Source organism: Diospyros lotus, chromosome 14 (assembly GCF_014633365.1).
Source record: "Diospyros lotus cultivar Yz01 chromosome 14, ASM1463336v1, whole genome shotgun sequence".
Classification (NCBI taxonomy): domain Eukaryota; kingdom Viridiplantae; phylum Streptophyta; class Magnoliopsida; order Ericales; family Ebenaceae; genus Diospyros; species Diospyros lotus.
In genome coordinates, this window is record NC_068351.1 from 21,395,397 (window position 1) to 21,418,788 (window position 23,392).

The 23,392-nt window shown below is 36.4% G+C and overlaps 1 protein-coding gene across 1 annotated transcript in view; it reads left to right on the forward strand.

The window, feature by feature from the left end:
• LOC127790011 (probable acyl-activating enzyme 17, peroxisomal) overlaps positions 1–23,392 on the forward strand; it is a 72,320-nt gene that overhangs the window by 34,006 nt on the left and 14,922 nt on the right. The window contains 3 exon segments of the mRNA XM_052319209.1: positions 5,437–5,477; positions 5,567–5,692; positions 15,226–15,299. Coding sequence (XP_052175169.1) covers positions 5,437–5,477; positions 5,567–5,692; positions 15,226–15,299 — 241 coding nt within the window.

The window sequence follows — 23,392 nt, forward strand, 5'->3', positions numbered from 1 at the left end:
CCCCCATGCAATGTAACACATAAAGAATTCTTGCAGTATTAACGTGATGGTAAGGTCTCCATAAGCCAAGCATTAGGCCATGCTACGCCCATGTAGGAATTCACACACACAAATGCTCTAATGCATATGCTCGCTTAACATACACAAGTTAGCACTCACAGGCCAACCGTGTCATGCCAATGCTCACGCTCCCATCAGATACAAAGCATGATCTCTCAATGAATGCAACCCATGATACAACATCACAATGTGAGGCAATATAGAAACACAATGCCATGCAACACAACTACAAACAATGCTATGATAAATGGCATTCACACATCCTTACTTTTTTTGCCCATTAAAGCTCTTGGCTCTTTCACACAATTCACATTGAGTAGGTTTCACCACATCAATTAAAGGCAATTATTCATATGAGGATAGTCATGCATCACACATGAGTTACCATGGACATGCCAACCAAGAACATTTCTTATAAACTTCCCGAATGATTATCATGCTTCCTTATGCAACTCATTTATACTATTATCACATGAATCCCATGTATATACGTATAGGTGTCTTCAACCACATCCTATCATTTTAGAGGATTGAGGGATATCAAAGGAAGCATTTACAAACAATTTAATTTAACAATCTTACTTGATTTGGATTAAGAAAAGCCTTATCCAACTCAAATCATAACCAAAATATATGATATTATATATCAAATCGAAGCCCTCGAAATCTAGTTTATGACGCTTCAAACGGATTGCAATTCCGACTTCTACATCAAAAGTTATGGCCAAAATAGTAAAGCACACGCAGTGCAGTCAAGTTGCGGCCCAGTCGACTCGAGGGAAATCCAAGTTGACTTGATCCAAGTCGACTCACCCAAAATCGATTCGACTCGGCCTGAGTCGACTTGACCTCCCAGACGAGTCGACTTGGTCGAGAACGAAGAAAACTCGCCAGAAACCCACCAAAAACACACAAAATGGACACCAATCACCCAAAAACTCCTATTCTAGCTTCCTAACCCACAATGCCATTCCATGAATAAAATATGGGGTAAACAAGCCCCAACGAAACCATCAATGGGACACCACAATGACTCAAAAAGAAAGCCACAACTTAAGAAAAATATGAAAGACTTAGCAACCATTGGCAAAGGTGGTTCTCACCACCACAAGAAGAGGCTAACTATGAATATATATATGCATCACTTTGCAACCGAAAGAGGTTTCTTTAGAAGAGAACAAGGAAAACAAATGAAACTTGCACAATATATAAATAAAAGTGCAAGGAGAACTTGCCTTTTGAAGTTTAAATCAAAGAGAAGAAGAAGAAGTGTCCTCCTCCAACTGCATCCTTCAAGCCCCTAACAACAAGAAGAAGAAAATGAAGAAGAAGAAGAAGGAGAAGAAGAAGGAGAGTCACGAGAGAGAGAGATTGGGCTGAGGAATGAAGAATTAGACAAGGCATGGAGAGGTGAGGGGGAGGGAATGGTCTACCAACCACTCTCCCCTTTGCTTTTACCATATTACCCTCCTCATAAAACACACACACACAAATATCTCATGCCCCTTATGGTCATTTGCTTCATTTTTCACTTCTTTTCTCTTTTCTTTATTCATTTCATTATGCAAATTTCCATTTTACCCTTCTCTTATACACACACCAAATACAAGGTATTAAACCCAATTTGGACATTTGCCATTTTCTTATTTCTTTTTCTATATTCACAAATTTTGCACACACACAATATAATGCACATATATAATGCCAAGGCCCACTTTACTCATGGCCCAAGCCCAATCAAAAGCCCAATTCATTTTAGGCCCATGGGATTTCTCTAAACCCACCATTTTCATTGGCCTTAAACACTTGGCCCAAGCCCACTTTCATTTAATTTAAACACATCACAAAACATGTGGCTTAGGCCCAATCAAAATCCTTTCCATTTAATTAAAACACAACCCACTAATACATGGGCTTAGGCCCAAATCGGCAACCCAATCCATTAAGTTAAACACATAATTTACTTACATAAATTTTTGCCACATAAAAATATTTCTTAACATTAAATTTAACAGGGCAAAATTTCCAATGCTCGAAAATAAAATACCCATAACATCTAGGCCCACTAATAGGTCGTTACAATAAGAGGGCTATTTTAATTGTCTATGTGGATGATATAATAATGACTGGTGATGATAGGGGAGAGAATGAATAGCTTAAGAGGAAACTAGCACATGAGTTCGCGATCAAGTACTTGTGACCCCTAAAGTACTTCCTTGGGATGGAATTTGCAAGATCTAAGGAGTGAATCTTTGTCAACCAATGTAAGTATGTCCTGGATTTACTCAATGAAACAAGAATGCTTAGGTGTTAGGTATTTGAAAATTCCCTTCAAACCTAACTTGAAGCTACAACTGGTTACAGCCAAAGATGTGGTAGAAAGGGAGAAATATCAAAGACTTGTGGGCAAACTCATCTATCTATCCCACACTCGACCTGATATAGCATTTGCAGTAAGTGTAGTAAACTAATTTATGCACTCACCAGATTCACAACATTTTGAAGCTACCTATAGAATTCAAAGGTTTTTAAAGGGAACTCTTGGAAAAGGTTTGCTCTTCAATAAACATGGACATCTTCACATAGAGGCTTATACATACGGAGACTGAACAGACAGTGTTACTGATAGAAGATCTAAATTGGGCTACTGCACCTTTGTGGGAGGTAATCTTGTCACTGGGAGGAGCAAGAAACAAAACGTGGTGGCCAGAAGTAGTGCTGAAGCTGAATTTCGTTCAGTTGCCCATGAGATTTGTGAGGTTATGTGGAGAGAGAGGTTACTAGAAGACTTAAGGGTCTTCGCTTCGTTACCGGCTAAGGTTTACTGTGATAATAAAATTGCGATTTCCATTGCCCATAATCCAATACTCCATAACAGGACTAAGCATGTAGAGGTGGATAAGCATTTTATTAAGGAGAAAATTGATAATGGGGTAATTTGTATGCTCTACATTCCAATAGTTGATCAAGTTGTTGATATTCTTACAAAGGGGTGACACAAAAATCAGTTTGAAAAATTAGTGAGCAAGCTTGTCATGGAAGATATCTTCAAGCCAGCTTGAGGGGGAGTGTAGAAATGGAATTATTATCTCTAATTTATTCCCCAAATCACCTCCTTGATTGATAGAGTATATGTTAGGAATATTATGTATATTCTTCTTTCATTTTTTGTACTTTCCTATTATGTTGTACTCTTCCTCTATAAGAACGAAAGAGGAATTAGTGTATTTTGTAGATATACAGAAAATAGAGAAAGTTATTTTCTCCATCTCCTTTAGCTTATAAATAGCTATACATCACATACATTAATGCAGCGGAAAATGAAAAAAATAAAATAAAACTATTCCCACTTATCAGATCTTCGATCGTTATATTCATTGTGTATATGTAACAAAAGAATAAAAGGACAAGTTGCCTTTTTGAAGCTTTCTGTTGAATTTGATTTCACCAAATCAAGCTACACAATTGCCCATCCTCTAATGGAAATCCACACGGAAAATAGCGACATTTTCTAGATCGAACTCTTCAACTAGGAGTGAATCTTCAAGCTTGAGAATGCTAGTTCATCTCTAACCTTTTTTGATCGGAGTTATGATATGAAAGCTTACTTGAAAGTTAGGCATAATGAGGCATTTATAATGCTAGGGACATTATAATCCTAACCTAATTAGATTTTATTTAACCCTCCACCCCTTTAACTTTAAAAGCAATTGCTTACTTACCCCTTTGGTGTATGTTGTTACACCATTAGCCCCATTTATTCAAATATCATATATTTAAATAAATAAATAATTTCTCAAATTATTTTTCATTAAGTCTCTACTTAATAGTTGAATTAATTTGTCACTTAATTTCCTTTTGTGTATGACCCATTAGGTTCTTATCAAGTTGGCAAAAGTATAAAATACAATCCTAATTGAAATTAGGATTATTTTATCATTTTAATGAATTTATACATATTGACCACGATTGACATTTAGCAATGTGTCATGACTATCCAATTGATAAGAAAGTCAAATGATTTGAAAAATCTTTCCATAAGTGGTTACCGTGTAATTCAATCTTTTCACCATACTATATCCCTATTAAGCATAGAGTATGGAGCTAATGTCAATTCTATATTTGCTTAATAATAATTTTGTCCTTGATACCCAACTAATCAACTCTAATGAAAAGCGAATTTTAAAACTTCTTCAAATTTTTGCTTTCAGCCTGGCCAAGGAATTTCCAAGTTATCAATTCACTAAGAGGCTGTGGGATATGCTCTTTTATGGCTAAGAGTGATGAATCCTATATTGATTACTCACCTACCTCCATGTGCTTCATGCTATACCCAAGTACTGTCTTATATGCGACCTATGGCTAACATTAAACAGTATCAAAGTATATCAATCTGCATACAAGATACCATGGTAATCTCAAATCTAAGGATCATTTACACCACCATTATGAGAGATGTTCCATAGACACACAAGGTATACTCCATGTGGAATTCTCTCGACAAGTCATCCAATGAACTTGTTCTCTAACAAATATCCACATGTTTATCCAAGTGTCCCCACACTTTAACTTGTGAGTACAATTACTCTCTTCACAAGAAAGGAACATAAATTGTGCTAGTCTTTCCACACTATCAATGCCCCATCTTGATAGTACTACAACTAAGGATCATCTTAGAGCATTGCATCGTATAATAGAAAACTCACCATCATTAACACTTTTGGTTTTCTTTATACTACATTCACTCTAGGGACTATCAAACAATCATACAAGTACATATTGAAATAAAGTTTTATTAATAAAGAATGTCAAACTAGATATGCATAAATAAAATAGCATTTTATATAGACTCCTCTATGGCTCTATGGCATTACACTATAGGGTGGCCATACAAGAAAAGATAAAATTAGAAATAAAATTATTTACAATAGGTTTGGAGATGATTTCTATTGAAGATAAAATGCATGAGACACAATAAGATGGCTTGATTATGTGAGAAGAAGACCAATAGATGCTCCTGTTAGAAGAGTGGGTAGAATGGAACAAGTCTTCAACATTAGAGGTAAGGAAAGACCAAGAAAGAATTGGTGGGAGACGCTTGGGGATGATATGAGTTATAAAGGTCTTACAAAAGATATGGCCATAGATAGAAATGATTAGCGAGCTAGAGTTCATGTGGCCTATCTCACCTAGTGGGATTAAGGCTTGCTATGTTGTTGTATTGACTACAAGTAAATTGGTAATCACTGGTAATAAATTCTAATTTTCATATATATATATATATATAGAGAGAGAGAGAGAGAGAGAGTGAGAGAAATATATATACATATTCTTCTCTTTGGATAATGTTATAATTGCCAAACTTTTCATTTGTAGGATTTTATTATTCGTGGTGACAAAAGAATACCTCTATACAGGTAATTTTCACATTTCTATTAGTTGAATAGCAATTTTAATTGCGCTTTGTTTGTTATGACTGATCCAAAATATGAATTCAAATCTGCAGTAGAGTTATTGAAGCCCATTCACCCATTGCGATTGTTATCCCAAGTAGGGGCTCTAGCCATGACATGAAATTGCGTGATGGTGACATTTCTTGGCATGAATTTCTAGGAAAAGTCAAACATTTCAGGTAGTGCTGTTTTTTTCTTTCTTGGTTTTTACTATCTAGTTGTTTATCTATTTTTTTGGGTTTCACCTTGCATTCCTTGATGGGAAGTTTTCATAGCTTGTTCTTCATGTACAATTTCAGCATTTATAGATGATAGTTTGGCCAATACATGGTCTTTAACATCATAATGTTTGTTAGAAAATAAAATAAGAACTACGAAAGTCATTGATAACATTGTAGTGGTTATCAAAAAGAGAAATAAAAAGCATACTAATGAATATTCCATCTGTGTTGATGTAATATATTTTCCATAAAAACATTTCTCTTATTTACCCTTGTTTGGTTGCACAAACAACCACATATCAAGCCTTAATCCTGGTAGGTGGTATTGGTTATATGGGTTCTCACTCGCCAATAATCTCTATCTATGGCCATCCATATCTTCTATAAATTCATTATAATACATACCATGCCTAATAGTCCTGTACAAAGTTTTTCTTAGTCATTCTCTATTGCTTTTGTTAAAAGCTTCTTCCATCCCATCCATTTTTCTCATAGGAGCATTTATCTGTCTTGTTCTCATAAGACCAAATTATTTTAGTTGTATCTCACACATCTTGTCTCCAATAAAACCTCTCCAACCTAATGACATACAACCTCATTTTAATTCTATCATTTCTTGTATAACTGCACATCCATCGTAACATTCTCATTTCCATTACACTGTATTTTGCACATTTTGGTGTTTTATTTCTCAACATTTTGTACAATACAACAAAGTTGGTCTTATAGCCATTTGATTAAGTTTTCCTTTTAGCTTTAACGAGATTTTACTATTGCATAATACATTAGATGCATTTCTATATTTTAACCATCCTGCTTTATTTCTATGATTAACTGTCACGACCTCGCTCTTGTAATTAGGAATTACTTCTATTTCGGTAGAATTGTAGGAAGGTTACAGAGAATAGAGTAGAAAAGAAGTGGAGAGGGAAGGGATTAGAGAGAGAAAGTGGGAAGGAAAACAGAATTCAGATATTCTCATTCCTGCTTGCTCACGATGGAGGGCGCGGACATATATAGGCTGTTTGGAGGGGATATTCCCCTATCAGAGGTGGGCCCACACCTGGTACAAATCCTAACAAACTATATTCTTTTTGTCTTCTTTCTACCTGGCTGATCTTTACTCTAATTCAGCTAATACCCAAATAACAATGGCAGTGTTCAACATACCAAACTACTATTGAAATAAACTAAGTATAGAAAATTAAAAATGTAATGGAATTAGACGTTGGAGTTAACGGATCATTTCGTGACATTAACATTCTCAATAATCTTTCCATCTTTATAGACAATTGATCCAGTATTTTGGTTGCACAATTTAGAAAAAATAATTATTTACATACAAAACATTTTTAGTGAATCAATTAAAATGAGTTACAAATCTACTTTCACTTAAACTCATTATATGAAGATTTCCATCCACTGTTGTGGAGTACCCCTCTCCTTCTTAAGTGGTGAACTCCTCATGAGCTTAATCAAGATAGACAGCAATGAAAAGGCCATGTCATCAAATGGACTCAAAATAAATAGTGTCATTGGGTAGACATAAAAAAAAAAAAAAAAGAAAACACTTACGATGTAGGATAATGAATTAGAAGCTAACACTTTTGATTATAATAATAGTTTTTAAGATTTCAACCAAACACCCAAAATTATAGGTTGTGAAATCTTTTTCATTAATATAGTTTCACACGTAAATATATTGTCAGAGAACATTTTACACCATAAAAAATGGAGCCGAAATGATAATGATAGTATATGTGATGCTTTGGCATCAACTGTCATATCAAGGTGGAGCTTTCATGTGTGTCCAAAATATTTAAGAAATTTTGAGAGCTTTACTCTTAGACAGTAAAGACACAAGAGGGAAGCCAGAGAAATAATAGCCTCATTGATCTCTTCATTAATCCAATCTTAGCCTTAAATACCCTAAAACTAATACATTGTCTAATTATAAAATTACCCTTGGTTCACAACAACAACACACAATATAACAAGCTAACTAACAACAATACAAACAACAGTAGCAAACTAACTAATAACAATACAAAATATCAATACAGTCTAATACACCCCCTCAAGATGGACCATGTATGTCAAGAATGACCATCTTGGATAATAGCGGAAATAGTTGAGCTGCAGGCAACGGTTTAGTAAACAGATCGACAAAGTGATGCTGAGTGCATATAGGCATTAATTTAATTGTACCAGTAGCAATCTTCTCACGAACAAAATGACAATCTAACTCAATGTGTTTTGTGCGCTCATGGAAGACGGGATTAGTGGCGATGTGAACTGCCGCTTGATTATCACAGAAAAGAAGGGCAAGATCAGTAGAATTAAAAGGAAATTCTAGCAACAACTGAGTGAGTCATACAAGCTCACTAGCAGTAGTAGCTAGAGCTCGGGATTCAGCTTCAGCTGAGGAGCGAGAGACAGTGCTCTGCTTCCTAGCTCTCTAAGAAACCAATGAATCTCCAAGGAAAACGCAGAATCCAGTAGTAGACTTTCGTGAGTCCAAACAGGAACCCCAGCCAGAATCAGAAAAGGCTCCAAGTTGAAAAGAAGAATGAGCTGAAAACAATAAACCTTGACCTGGGGATGACTTAAGATATTAAAGAAGATGATGTGTCGCATCTAAATGAGGTTGTCTAGGCTGAGATACAAATTGACTCAACTTATGTACAACAAAGGTAATATTAGGTCGAGACACAGTAAGATACAACAACCTACCAATTAATCTTCTATACATAGAAGGATCAGGTAATAATTCTCCATCAAATGCACACAACTTAGAATTAGGAAGCATAGGTAAAGAAGCTGGCCTACAAGCAAGAAATCTGGTATCTTCAAGAAGTTGCAGTGTATAATGTCTTCGAGATAGAAAAATACCTTTAGAAGACCGTGCTATCTCCAATCCCAAAAAATATTTCAACCGACTGAGATCCTTTAATTTAAAATGGTTATGAAGAAATACCTTTAGAGACTCTATGGCTCCAACATTAGGACCAGTAAGTATTATATCATCAACGTAAACAAGAAGTGCCACAAATGAACTGCCAACGCCCTTAGTAAGCAATGAATAATCCGATAAAGATTGATGAAAACCATTCTTGACAAGTATAGAAGAAAATTTAGAAAACCATTGCTGAGAAGCCTGTTTTAGGCCATATATTGACTTGTGGAGTTTGCATACTAACCTCTCCCCCTGAGCTAAAACACGAGTTTGAGGCTTATAACCAGGAGGAAGATCCATATACACCTTCTCAAAAAGATTTCCGTTAAAGAAATGCATTATTAACGTCAAGCTGGATGAGGGACCAATTATGAATGGTAGCAAGTGCAAGTAAAACCTTAACAGTAACCATTTTAGCAACCGGAGAAAATGTGTCAAAAAAATCCAATCCTTCTTGTTGAGTATATCCTTTGGCCACTAAACGAGCCTTGTAACGTTCTATAGTCCCATCTGACTTATATTTAATTTTGTAAACCCACTCGCAACCAATAGAATGTTTAGTAGGTGGAAGAGTGGTGACAAACCAAGTTTTGTTCTGCTGCATAGCCTCAAGTTCAGCATCCATAGCAGCCTGCTAATGAGGATATTGGACAGCTTGATGGTAATGTTGGGGTTCAAGTGTAGAGGATACGGTAAGGAGGAAAGAACTATGGGATGTAGAGAGTTTGAGAGTTTATCATAAGATATGTAATGATCCAGCGGATAAGGTATTTTAGCAGGAGAAGAAGACTGGTTTGTCGAGAGGTTACAATGAAAATCGCGAAGATATGAAGGAGGTTTTGTGACTCTAACAGACCTGCGGACAAGATTAGAAGGCACAATTGGAAGGTTAGAAAGACCAATAGGAGATACAAATTCAGGATTGCTAGGGAAAGAATCAAGGATGATATCAGAAGAAGGCAGAGAGTCATGAGGTGACAAACCATGGTTAGGTAAAACAAGATCAGGGAAAGGATCCAACACTTCGTTAACTGGAGTAATTGAATGAAAAGGGAAGAGATGCTCATGAAAGACAACATCCCGGGAGATGAACATGGTTTTAGTAGTAGGATCATAAAGCTTATACCCTTTGATGCCTGGAGGATACCCAATGAAAACATAGGCTTTTGCTCTAGGATGAAATTTGTTTCTATGTGATGGTAAAGTAGAGGCAAAACATAAGCACCAAAAAACCCTAAAATAGGCATAATCCATAGGGGTATGATACAACCTTTCATATGGAGATTGATTATGTAAAATTGGTTTTGGTGTCCTATTAATCAGAAAAGTGGCAGTCAACACACATTCACCCCAAAATTTAATAGGCACTCGAGATTGAAAATATAAAGCCCTGGCCACATTAAGAAGATGTTGATGCTTACCTTCAACTACCGAGTTTTTTTCTGATCTTTCTACACAAGAAAACTGGTGGCTAACACCTTTGGAAGCAAAATAATCAGTAAACATCAATTCAGAAGCATTATCAGATCTAAATGTCTTGATCGCCTTATTAAACTGAGTTTCAATCATAGAGAAAATTTTTGGAATGATGGCCCTAGCATCAGATTTCTGCCTCATAAGAAACACTCATGCAAAATGCGTACAATCATCAACAAGGGTTAGAAAATATCTATGCCCAGAATGAGTTGAAACATGATATGGATCCCATGTATCACAATGAATAAGATCAAATGCATGTTGTGACAAATGATTATTCGAAGTAAAAGATAATCGTTGTTGTTTAGCCAAAGGACAAACTAGACAAGGATCAGATTTTGTGGTCTTAGTAGCAGCAGGAAAATTTAACAAACCACTTAACTTGTCCAATTTTTCATATGAAATGTGTCCTAGTCGATTATGCCAAGTAGTTCTATTCGCTACTACATTAGCTATTGTAACAACATCTTTATTCCCAATTTTATTCCCAAATGAATACAAACTAGCATCAATGACACATAACTCATCAAGGAGTTCACCCCTGCCAATCATCTTCGAGTGATATACATCTTGTATAACACACGTATTGGATAAGAAAGTGATGCATAAAGAAGACCGCGATGCACAGATAACAAATTGAACTTGAATTGAGGCACATAAAGCACATCTGCAAGCACTATATGAGAAGTGATCTTCACAGTCCCAACAAATAAAACAGAGATCCTACTATGATCAGGTAAAGTCACATATGCATTTTTAATCGACCTCAATTGACTAAAACATGACTGATCACAGGATATGTGGCTGGTAGCCCTTGAGTCCACTATCCAATATCTAGAACAACTGAGCTTTCGACAGACCGAAATTGAAAAACAAATACTTGATACTTGATCAGGAGGAGCATCATCCTGAGCACTAGTCTTAACATTTGACAGCTAGGAGGTCAACACATTCAGCAATTGCTAGTATTGTGTGGAATTCAAGGATTGCATAAACTCACCCATATCTTCTTTCGTGGATTGATTTGGGCCATTTTCAGTCACCTGATTGACAACTACAAAATTTACTTGATTAGAATTCTGATTAGCATTAGTCCTTTGTCTAGGTTTGTATCCAGGAGGATAACCATGCAACTTGTAGCACTTTTCAATTGTATGTCCATTGTAACCACAATGACTACATACATGTCTGTCCTCCTTTTGAAACTTATTAAGACCAGACCTATTAACAAGGTCATTGGTGGGATAGGATCCATAAGAAGCAATTGACCTCTAACTTGAGAAAACGAATCGTTCAACCCCATTAGAAAGGACATTACATATTCCAGTTGATAGTAATCTACCAATGCTTTTTTTCCCCATAAGAACATTTTCCGCATGTACACATAGGTCTAAAGTTGCCTAACTCATCCCAAATGGTCTTTAGTTTGGTGAAATAAGCACTCACAGTTAAGTCCCCCTGATTTAGGTTCATCAATTCACATCTTAACTGAAAAATCCTAAGTCCATTACTTTGTTGATATCTTTCTTTAAGATCAATCCACATATCATAAGCTGATTCATAGTATATAACACTTGCAGAAATCTCCTTTGAAATAGAATTAAGAATCCAGGATATAACAATGTTGTTATTCCTGATCCAAGCATTAATAAGAGAGATATCACATGTAGGTCGCGAAATATCACTGTTGATAAACCCTAGCTTGTTCTTTACGAACAAAGCAATCGTCATTGCGTGGCTCTATGATGCATAATTTTCTCCAGTTAATGGTTGAGAAACCATAACCAAACCAGGACTATCGGAATGGTGAAGAAAGTATGGACTAAATCCATCATCTATGGCGGAATTTCTCATCGAGGTAGAAGTCGAATTAGACATATTTGTTGAACAAATCAATAGAAAACCAATAGAATACCCGATTTGTCCAAACAAAGAAATCAAACAAACAAAATCGAACAAATCAACAAGTTAGGGCCAGGGTTTGAACAAATCGATAGAAAACCAGATTTGTTCAAAAGAATAAGGTCACTTGAAAGAAAACGAAAAGAATAGACGAAGATCGCCAGGAATAGATGGCTGAAATCGTCGAAAGAAACGATCGTCGAGATGAATCAAGAAAATCAAACAAAACTGAGAGAAATCTCATAGAAAGCTTCACAAACCGAATCAACGAAAACCGAAATAAGAAAGACAAACCTAGGGCTCACGACATCAGAAGGAAACCGAAGGATCGATGAAGCAAGCGAAAGCCGGCGGAAGAAACACGACGAGCAACTTGTGCTCTGATACCATCTTAGACAGTAAAGACACGAGAGGGAAGCCAGAGAAATAATAGCCTCATTGATCTCTTCATTAATCAGATCTCAGCCTTAAATACCCTAAAACTAATACATTGTCTAATTACATAAATACCATTGGTTCACAACAACAACACACAATATAACAAGCTAACTAACAACAATACAAACAACAGCAGCAAACTAACTAATAACAGTACAAAATATCAATACAGTCTAATATTTACCATTAAACTTCTGTGGGTTGATTCATGTCTTACACCAGTTGCTTCTAGAACACAATTTGATCTGTAATAGTGACAATTCTGCATGTTTTCCCTTTCTTATTCATCATCATGGGTGGACAATGAATAGTTAATCTTTTTACTGTCGCAATTGTTTGAAAGTGGCTTGCTCTGATGAAATTTCTCTAGATAAGTGGTTATAAGCCACCCAGCACTTCAATATCTATGGTTATCTAAGTAGTGACCAGATTGTGGAAGTTGTGTGCCTGAACTTGGTTCATAACATTTGTTCAAGATAAATATACTCTTCTATTCTTTTGTGTGTGGGTGTGTGTTGTTTGGGGGATGGGGGCTACAATTTCAGGAACAAATATGTGCAGGTTAAATTTGTGTTAAGACACAAAAGCTGTTCACACATTTTCTGATACCTGTTAGAACATGCAGTGAGGTGTGATACATTTGGTGCCTTTGCTTCTTTAGCGAAGTAGTTGATTTGGCCCTGTTGAGTCATGTGGAGTAAAGTGATATTCCTGCCTCATTTAAGTGTTCGTTCAACATAATTATGTGTCCTAATGTTCTGAAGAAGTATTGGGTCTGTATGCCTTTATTGTGTTTGATGCAGGACAGTAGGCAGATAAGACATTAAGAAGAAGAAGAAGAAGAAGAAGGAAAAGCCGAGAGAAGGAGAGAGAGAGAGAGAGAGAATTGCAGAAAGTAGGGAAGAAACAGAAGATATTAAGAAGAAGAAGCAGGGAGATGAGAACACACACACACACAGAAACTCAAGAAGGGGAAATCATATATTCAATCATCCAAAGCTGAATAAAAGGTTTCATTATGCTTCCTATTTATAGGAAATTAAAAGATAATCTATCTAAAGATAACAACTAATCAAAATATGAATATAATCTCTAAAATCAAATATACTCTATCTAATCCCTAAATCACATAAAATTCTATTATCTAAACAACTATGATAAATCAAAACAGAACAAGATAGAACCTAATCTAAATCTTATTTTCAAAATCAAAATATAAAAATATCCCTATTAGTGTTGCATCATTTCCTAGTGCCTTCATCCATGTTTATTTGGTGATTGGGTTTATTTGAGCCTTTATAATATAATGGACCTGAAATTGAATTCTTGTTTGCACCTTCCCCTCATTCCTTTCTTACCTCTTTTTGTCCTCTTCCAATTCACGTAAACAATTCCCATTGTTTCAAAACTGCTACTTATATGTTAATAGAATTAGGAATTCTCGGTTTCTCATAAAAGGGTTCCTTTTTGGTGCTAAACCTTTTTTGTACCTCCTGCAGAACCCATACCTCTACCAGGATTGTGCCTTAAAAGATATACATTTCAAGTTTAGACTGGCAAGAAATTTCTAGAGTTTTTGAAGGCTGGTTACAAGACCTGAACATTTCTACAGCCAGGAGAAGGTTAATGAACTACTTCTACTACCCAAAGGCAGTCTTAAAATCATTCAAATACCCTTGGCTGCTAATTACCAGGTTACCCAAGTATAATATTATTTAATAGAACAATATCTTAATAAAGTTAGGCCTTGGTAGCTATGGTAGGGTTTATTCTTTATTACTTTGGTCTTGAGTTGGGTGTTTGAGAAGTGTTTATGAGTGCTTTGATATCTCTGAATTTAGGCTATTCTTTAAATTGTATCAACGATAAAATTAATAAAATCGTCTTCTTTGATTACTAATAAACAAATTGTCTTCCTAGATTCTAAAAAGTAATAATAATAATGGATTGTTTATCAAAAATAGCAGAGTAGGATTTAAATATAATAAATTTAATATTTTTATATTTATATATTATTAGTTATTTTGTCGTCCAAAATTTTATTGGTGTAAATTTGGCCCCCCAGACTTTTTATGGTTCTGCACCTGAGGGTGAGGTTATATACAAAATGACTCTCTCCCAATCCTCACAAAGAGGGGGAATCTCGTGCATTAGAGATGCCCTTTGTTCTATAGAAAGCAACCTACAATTAACAGAAAGTAAAGTATAACTGGAACTCAACTGCTATTTTAATATGTAAAGCCTTGAAGTGGATTTTTTTTAATGAAATTTCCAGCTGCTCCTTTCTCTATAGAAATTCTCTCTGATGCTTATTTGCACATTGGAAGGAAATTAACCTCCTATTTGTTAAATTTTTAGGGTAACATCAGTATTTATAAACTAATACAAGAATTTTATACCTTAAGCACTTCCCCATACATGCATATTTATGTATATCTGCAAGTAAATAAAAATGTAACGAGTACCAGTTATGTCTATAAATTTATGAAGCTGCTGTCTGAAGTAGCTTGAAAGTGTGGGATGTCCTTGAACTGGATTAAAGAATCAACAAGTGATGCACTTGATTTATTTTGGCACCTTGGATTCAGTGGCTGTGTTCAACTTTTGTACACATTTAAATGATTGTTTGTAATGTCTTTCCCTGGCTTGTAACATATGTTCTTATTAATGCTTATAATGCTGGTGCTGTAATTGCTCATTTTCCTGCTAAAACTTGCAGAGAAGTTGAATTTGTTGCAGTAGAACAACCTGTTGAAGCTTTCACAAATATTCTTTTCTCTTCTGGGACTACAGGTAGAGGATAGTTTAGCAATCCTTCTAAACGTTTTTGGGTTTTACATTCCATAACATTCATAATGACATCTTCTAGATCCATAAACACCTTTACCAAATGTATTTGCCAGTTTTTTCCATATTGTTTTGGCTCGCTGTGAAATTAAATGGCATCTTAGAACTTAATAAAATTGAAAGTTCAGGCACAATAACATCACCTATAACTGAACTTGTTTCTTATATTTTTTCTTTCTTTCTTTTTTTTTTTTGTTTTCTTTCCTTTTCATTTCTGTAAGGTTTTTTCTATGACGAACTTGAGATTTCAAATTTGAGTCTATTTATTATGGAGTGTGCCATTGGTGTCATGTAAGAGCTTTTCCAATAAGATTATTGTTGACTTGCCTTGTTAGCATCTTCAGGATGGCTTGTATTTTGGTCAAGGTTAAAGATTTGAGCCATATATTCTGACTGATGCTTAGCAAAATTGGCTTAATGCAGGCAATACACCATGCAAATATTAAGTTGACTAACTAAATATGCTAAATGCTAATGCCAGGCTGTTAATTTATTAATTTTTTTTTGTTTCCATCCACCTATTTCCAATAGTTTCTTTTTCCCTTTGAAATTTCTGTCTTATTTCAGTTTTTTCCTCATACTGAGAAGGTTTTTTTAGAATATTTTTTTTTTTTTGGTGTCAGGTAGGTGATTTCTTATGGGTGCTGCAAACATGATAGTACAACCTCACTATGTAATTCTGGTTGATTTTTTTGTACACTATCTTCATTTCTACTACAGTCTTATTCTGTGTTTATCTATTTTGATGAGAGCCCTTGTGAATGTGGTGGGCATCATATCCTGTGGAAAAAGGAAGCATATCATGTGGAAAAAGGAAGCTGTATTCCTTGATGATTTTATTGATGTCAATAATAGAATTTATACAAGAAGTTTCAAAGAATTCTCCTAAGAATTCTCCTATATTTTAGGACTAGATTACTTATCTAATATCTAGGACTAGATTACATCAATTTAAATATACAACAAGAAGATAAAACACAAAATAGATACAAAATATAAAAGAATAAAAACAACCTATCTTTATCTTGCCATAGCTTCTTATCCTCGTTCCAATACTCCCTCTTAAGCTGGGGAGTAGATATCAATCATGCCCAGCTTGTTGATCAAGACTTCAAATTGGGTATTTGGCAAACCTTTTGTAAGAACATCAGCCACTTGATGATTGGAAGGGATATATGAAATCTTCAATAAATCGCTATCTAACTTTTCCTTTAGGAAGTGTCTATCAATTTCGATATGCTTAGTTTTTTCATGTTGCATTGGATTGTAGGCTATACTCATAGCTGATTGATTATCACCCAAGAGTTCAATAGGCCTTTGTATCGGAATTTTCAAATCTTCTAGGATAATCTTTACCCATAAGAGCTCGCATACACCTAGGGCCATAGCTCTAAATTCTGCCTCAGCACTGGATCTAGCCACCACCCTTGCTTTTTGCTCCTCCAGGAGATCAGATTTCCTCCTAGAAATACACAGTACCCGATTGTAGATCTTCGGTCAACCAGTGAGCCACCATAATCCGCATCTGTATATCCTTGAAGCTTTAAGTCTGTCCCTGGAGTGAATAAGATCCTTTTTTCAGGTGTAGCTTTAAGATAACATAGAATCTTCCTTACTGCTGCCATATGTTCTTCATTAGGATCATGCATGAATCGGCTGACTAGGTTGACAGCAAATGATATGTCAGGTCTAGTATGTGACAGATATATTAATCGCCCTACCAAGTGTTGAAATCTCCCTTTGTCCACCTCTTGACCTCCTTTATTGGCTTGCAATTTTGTATTGGGATCAACCGGTATCTTTTCTCCTTTTCCCCCTAATAACCCTGTTTTATCAAGCAAATCCAAGATATATTTTCGTTGAGATAAGAAAATACCTTCTTTGAGTGTGCTACTTCTATGCCTAAGAAGTAGCGCAATTGACCGAGCTCTTTGATTTCAAATTCATGAGCTAAGTTTTGTTTGAGACGGTCTTGTTCAGTTGTGCATTCCCTATTACCACTATATCATCCACATAGACAAGCAAAATTGTTACATTTTCTCCTGTATGTTTGATGAATAGAGTGTGGTCTCCTCGGCTTTGGTGATATCCCATAGAAAGCATGGCCTTTGAAAATCTTCCAAACCATGCTCGAGGGGACTGTTTGAGTCTATATAGAGCTTTCTTGAGTTTACAAACCCGAGCCTTCCCATCTCCTTCATGTGTAAAGCCAGGAGGAATTTCCATAAAAACTTCTTCCTCTAAATCTCCGTGTAAGAAGGCATTTTTGACATCGAATTGTTGCAATTTCCATCCAAATTTAGCTGCCAATGCTATCAGAATTCTTATCGTAGTCATTCTTGCCACAGGTGCAAAGGTTTCTAGATAATCAATACCATAAGATTGAGTATAACCTTTGGCCACTAAGCAGGCCTTATACCTGTTAAGAGTTCCATTGGCTTTGTATTTGACATTAAAAATCTACCTGCAACCCACTCGTTTGGTATCCTTTGTTCTAGGAACTAATTCCCAGGTTTGATTTTTCTTTAGGGCATCCATTTCTTCTAACATTGCCTTCTTCCAATTATGGTCTTTTACAGCTTCTTCTATTGATTTGGAAATAACAATTGCATCCAATGATGTTAGGAAGCTTTGATATTGATTGGATACACAGTGGTATGATAGATAAGAGGCTAATGGATGTTTGGTGCAAGTTCTAACACCTTTTCGAATGGAAATGGGAAGGTTCAAGTCCAGGGGTTCAGATTGGGGTTGAGATGTACTGGAGTTGGTGGCTGGATTTTTAGTTGGTATAATTTCCAGGCTAGTATCCGGAGCTAATGATGGGACTGGCTGCAGTTCTTCAATGGGCTGCCTTCTCTTGTAAACATAGGGAGAACCTTTGTATCTTATAGGAGAATCGAGGCTGGAGTGAGGATGATCAGTTTGTAAAGGTTGAGGTATCATACTAGGGCTGGAATTTTTTGAAGGATCCTGATCGGTTGCTCTAGTCTCTAGACTTGCATTTAGAAATTCCCAATCCAAATCTACAAGATTTGTACCTGTTGGCCCAGCTGGAATGGGAGAAAAATAGGGCTGAGGTTCATTAAATGTGACATCTTTTGAAACATAGAATTTTCGGGTGTTTGGGTGGTAGCACTTATACCCTTTTTGTGTTGGAGAGTATCCAAGGAAGATGCACTTAAGGGCCCTAGGGTCCAACTTGTCTCTATGGATTTTGAGTATGTGAACAAAACATACACATCCAAACACTCTTAAGGGTAGTTGAGTATGAAGATTAAAGTCTGGAAAAAATGAATTTAAAGATTGAAAAGGACTTTGACCATTTAGAACCCTAGATGGGACCCTATTAATGACGTAAGTAGTTGTTAACATAGCTTCCCCCAAAAAATATTTTGGTACATGATGATGATGAAGTAAGGTTCTAGTGACATTGAGAAGATGACGCATCTTTCTGTCTGCCACCCCATTTTGTTGGGGTGTATCAATGCAAGATGATTCATGTATGATTCCCTCTTGTTGGAAATAAGTTTGCAGCTGAGTGTTAAAGTAATCCTTTGCATTGTCTGTTCTAAGCCTTTTTATAGTAGTCCCAAATTGGGTTTGAATCATTTTGCATAATGTGATCAATGTGGACCCAATAGTAGTCTTATCTTTTAAAAGAAATACCCAACACATACGTGTGCAATCGTCAATAAATGTAATAAACCATTTTGCCCCAGAACAATTGGGTATTCTAGATGGCCCCCAAACATCAGAATGAATCAAGTAGAATGGTTTTGAAGATAAAGTATTACTGATTGGAAATGAGATTCGATGATGTTTAGCAACAATGCATTCATCACACCTAAGACTCCTAGGGTCTAATGACTTAAACAAATCTGGAAATACTTGTTTTAACAATCTAAATGGAAGATGCCCTAGTCTAAAATGATGTAACCAAATAGAAGATAATTTAGAGGCTGACTGGGAGAATGCTGACTGGGAGGATGATGCTGACTGGGAAGATGCTGACTGGGATGATGAAGAATAAGCCACATGTTGCTGTTGTCTCCTTGTAGAACAATCATTCTCCCCATCCAAGATATAGAGCCCATTTCGAACTTTAGCCACACCAATCATTTGCCCCGTTTTCTTGTCCTGAAACTTACACATTGAAGGAGAGAAAGCCGCCAAACAATCAAGATTTTGGGTTAGTTTCTGTATAGAAATCAAGCTGGTAGTTAAGGTTGGATCATAAAGAACTTGTTCAAGGGAAAGCTGAGAGTTTAATGATACTTTGCCTTTACCTAGGATAGGAATAGTGGTTCCATTGGCAATCAGGATATGTTTGGTAGGCTTAAGGGTGTCATAAGTCACAAAACAATGAATATTAGGGGTCATGTGGTTGGTAGCCCCTGAATCAAGGACCCAACTGCTATTCTTATCAATTTTAGAAGCTGAAAAAACTGTATAGGAAGGGAAGTTACCTTGAGAATTACCTTGATGGGCTAAGGAGCAGGTTCCTCCATCTTGAAACGTCCGGAGAAAGGCTTTTAATTTGCTTAATTCCTCAGCATTCAGTGGAGCAGAATCAGCTTTTGCTTCCCTTTTATCAGCTTCCTCTTCTTGCTCTTTATTTACATGAAAACTTTGGGATTTCATGTTCTTGAAGCCTCTAATCCTACTCAAGACTGCCTCCTTCCCATGCAGTTTAAAGCATGTTTCCCTAGTGTGGCGAGGCTTTTTGCAAAAGCTACACCATTGTGAGTCTCGATTATTACTAGGGCTATGATTCTGGAAACTTGATCCTGGTTTGCCAGGGTTCTGAAACCCTAATTTTCCAGCTTTATTTCCTCTACCTTCTTGTTTGCTAATCACTAGTGCAGATCCCTCAGTGGTATGTTCAGTTAGCATAGCACATCTTCAATTTTCCTCACTCCTTACAATTGCAAAAACCTCATTAAGATTTGGGAGTTTCTCCTTACCGAGAATTTGCACCCTTACTTGGTCGAAGTCTGGATTGAGTCCAACGAGGAACTCAACAATCCGGTCTCGTTCAATTATCCGATTGAGTGTTGCAGCATCCTCTCGGCATACCATTTTGATGGGCTGATATTGGTTAAGTTCCAGCCACAATCCTCTCATCACGTTGTAGTAATCTGTGACTGTGAGTTGGCTTTGTTTGGTAGCTGTAATCTTTGTCTTGACTTCAAAAATCACGGAAGCATCCTGGATTTTGGAGTAGGTTTGCTGCGCTGTCTCTCATATGGCTTTGGCTATACTTAGGAACATAAAGTTCCTACTAATCTCTGGTTGCATAGTTCCCCATAACCAAGACATGATGCGAGAATCATCTATGTCCCATGCTATGTACGTTGAATCTGTTTCTTTGGGAGGACTTCCAATCAGATGGTTACCTTTCCCATGGCCCTTTAGAAGAGTCTTCACTAGTTGGGCCCATTGGAGATAATTTTTCCTGTCCAACCGATAAGATGGATGGACTATAGGTAGTTCTGAGGCCAGAGAGACTTCACCAACCACTGGAGAGTGATCTGGCTAATATCCTTCTACTAGATTTGTATCACCGGTTGGGCTTGCGACATCTGATAGTTTCGCCATTGAACCTTTTGCTTTCGGCTACCAGTGATTTCTCGAAAACAGCCGGCTTGTGGATGCAATAAAGGCACGTCAGGGGCAAATAAAGATGGTCCAGGCTAGGGCAATGAAGGCAGGACCAACGGAGGATCAAATCAAGGATTGTGCAATGAAGGCAGGACCAACGGAGGATCAAATCAAGGACTGTGCAATGAAGGCACTAGGGTTATGATGTATCCTACTCGGCCTAAAGCTCTAATACCATGTGGAAAAAGGAAGCGGTATTCCTTGATGATTTTATTGATGTCAATAATAGAATTTATACAAGAAGTTTCAAAGAATTCTCCTAAGAATTCTCCTATATTTTAGGACTAGATTACTTATCTAATATCTAGGACTAGATTACATCAATTTAAATATACAACAAGAAGATAAAACACAAAATAGATACAAAATATAAAAGAATAAAAACAACCTATCTTTATCTTGCCATAGCTTCTTATCCTCGTTCCAACAACATTTGTCAAGGAGCTGGTACAAGGCCAACAAGCAAGAGAGAATAAGTGTCTGACAACAAAATGGAATGACTTGCATTCTATTATAAGGCTAATTGCTGTTGGAATGCTGAGAGTTAAGGATAATTTAGAGGGTGTATATTAAACTAGATTGCAGCTGTAAATTATGGATTGATAGATGATTGATTGGAGTAATTATAGGGATTGTACAAAGTCTAAACTTTCTATTGCTAGGTTTGTCTAATTCCTTGATTGTTGTACATTCTAGATGGTAAAGATTGTAGATATTTTTTCTATATATTTCTGTATAGAAGATTAGTTTGTATGAATGAAATCATTCTTTCATCAAAAAAACACTTTCTGTTCATGGTATCAGAGCCAGCAACTCAACTGGTCTGATTTACTCTCTATCATGACCCCAAGGATCCGCAAGGATAAAGTAGTCATTGTGGATTATATGTAATTCTTTTGGTTGTACTTTTCTGCTGAAATTGTTAGTACCTTCAATTGTAAAGCCTATAAATAGACTATATTAGTTAGAGAATGGAATATAGATGAATGATAATTGAATTCTGATTTCTTCTCAATTGTTCTGATCTCTCTCATTTCCCTCTGATCACTCTCTCTTTCTCTGTTCTATCTGCATTCTCCCTTAATTCTGCTGAATATCTCCCTTTGTTCTGTCCGATGCTCCCTCCATTTTGTCTAATTTTCCCTCGGTTCATTGCTAAATTCCATTATAAACCCTAGGACCATGACAAATGGTATCAAAGCTGACGATTCTCAGCTGTGATTCTGGAATTTTCAACTGCTGATTTAGGTTCAACTTTTGAATCCGGAACAAGCCAATGATTCTTGGTGCAATTCCAAGCAACATAACAGATTGAAGGAAGCACAGGACCTGACAATTGTCTCAACTGTTGATAGGCAAGTACTAGCATTGGTTTCCTATCAGATTCTGCAGGAATCGAAGACCAATCATAACCGAGAGAGACCAAAGCAGTTCTCGGCTCGGCATTAGAGGCGAAGCAGAGCTAGGCGACTTTTGGCTGCGATTCCTGTGAATTCTGTTTGCTGCAGTAGAGCAAATTGAACTATTAGCAGGCGAAATCTATAGATCTAGGCGAATCCCAGAATTAGTTTTAGAGGCGATTATATTCCACTATAATTCTAGTGATTCAGAGCTGCAAAAGTCAATCAATTTGTTAGGAAATTCCTAGCAGCAACGGAATTGATTGAACTCTTAGAAAGCAAATTATCAGGAGGTTGTATCTAAGCCAATTGATTCTCATTAAAGCTGTTTACAACAAATCAATCCTTAAGAAGATTGTTGATTTCTCTATTTCAATTGTGATAGAGGTGGATTCAAGGTTGCTGAATTGAGGTTTAGGTGATTCTTGGAAGCATTTTTTGAGGGGAGCAATGGACACAGGAATCCAGGGACAATTCGCTATCCTCAATGGAAGCTAGACGACTTTTTGATTCTATTTTCACAGAAATTTCAGGTTAGTATTCCACCTGAATGTTTTTCTAATGAATATTGATGCAAACCTTTACACAGTTTTTATTTTCATGTGTTTTTTCTAATTGGGTAGGGGTATTTTGGTAATTTTCAGCTTTTGGGGGTATATTTTGGTGTAAGTTAATTTTGGGGTGTTTTTTTGTAAGATCAAGTATTTTGTTGGGGCTCCTAAAGATTAGTGACTTTTAGGGAGAGTTATTTGCAAAATGGGAGTTGGCTTTTCTTGGAAGCTTGAAGAGATAGAAGTTGGCTTTCCTTGGAAGCTTGAGGTCTGGTATAAATAAAGGGTCTCCCAGCCACTTTGGGGACTTTTTTAGCATTTTGAAGACCGAAGCCTCTGCAGGGAGTTTCAACTCCAAACCAGCTAGGGTTTTGAAGATTTGGAGGCTTGGGTTTTGAGGAGTCGACCCTGTAGCGTCTACCAA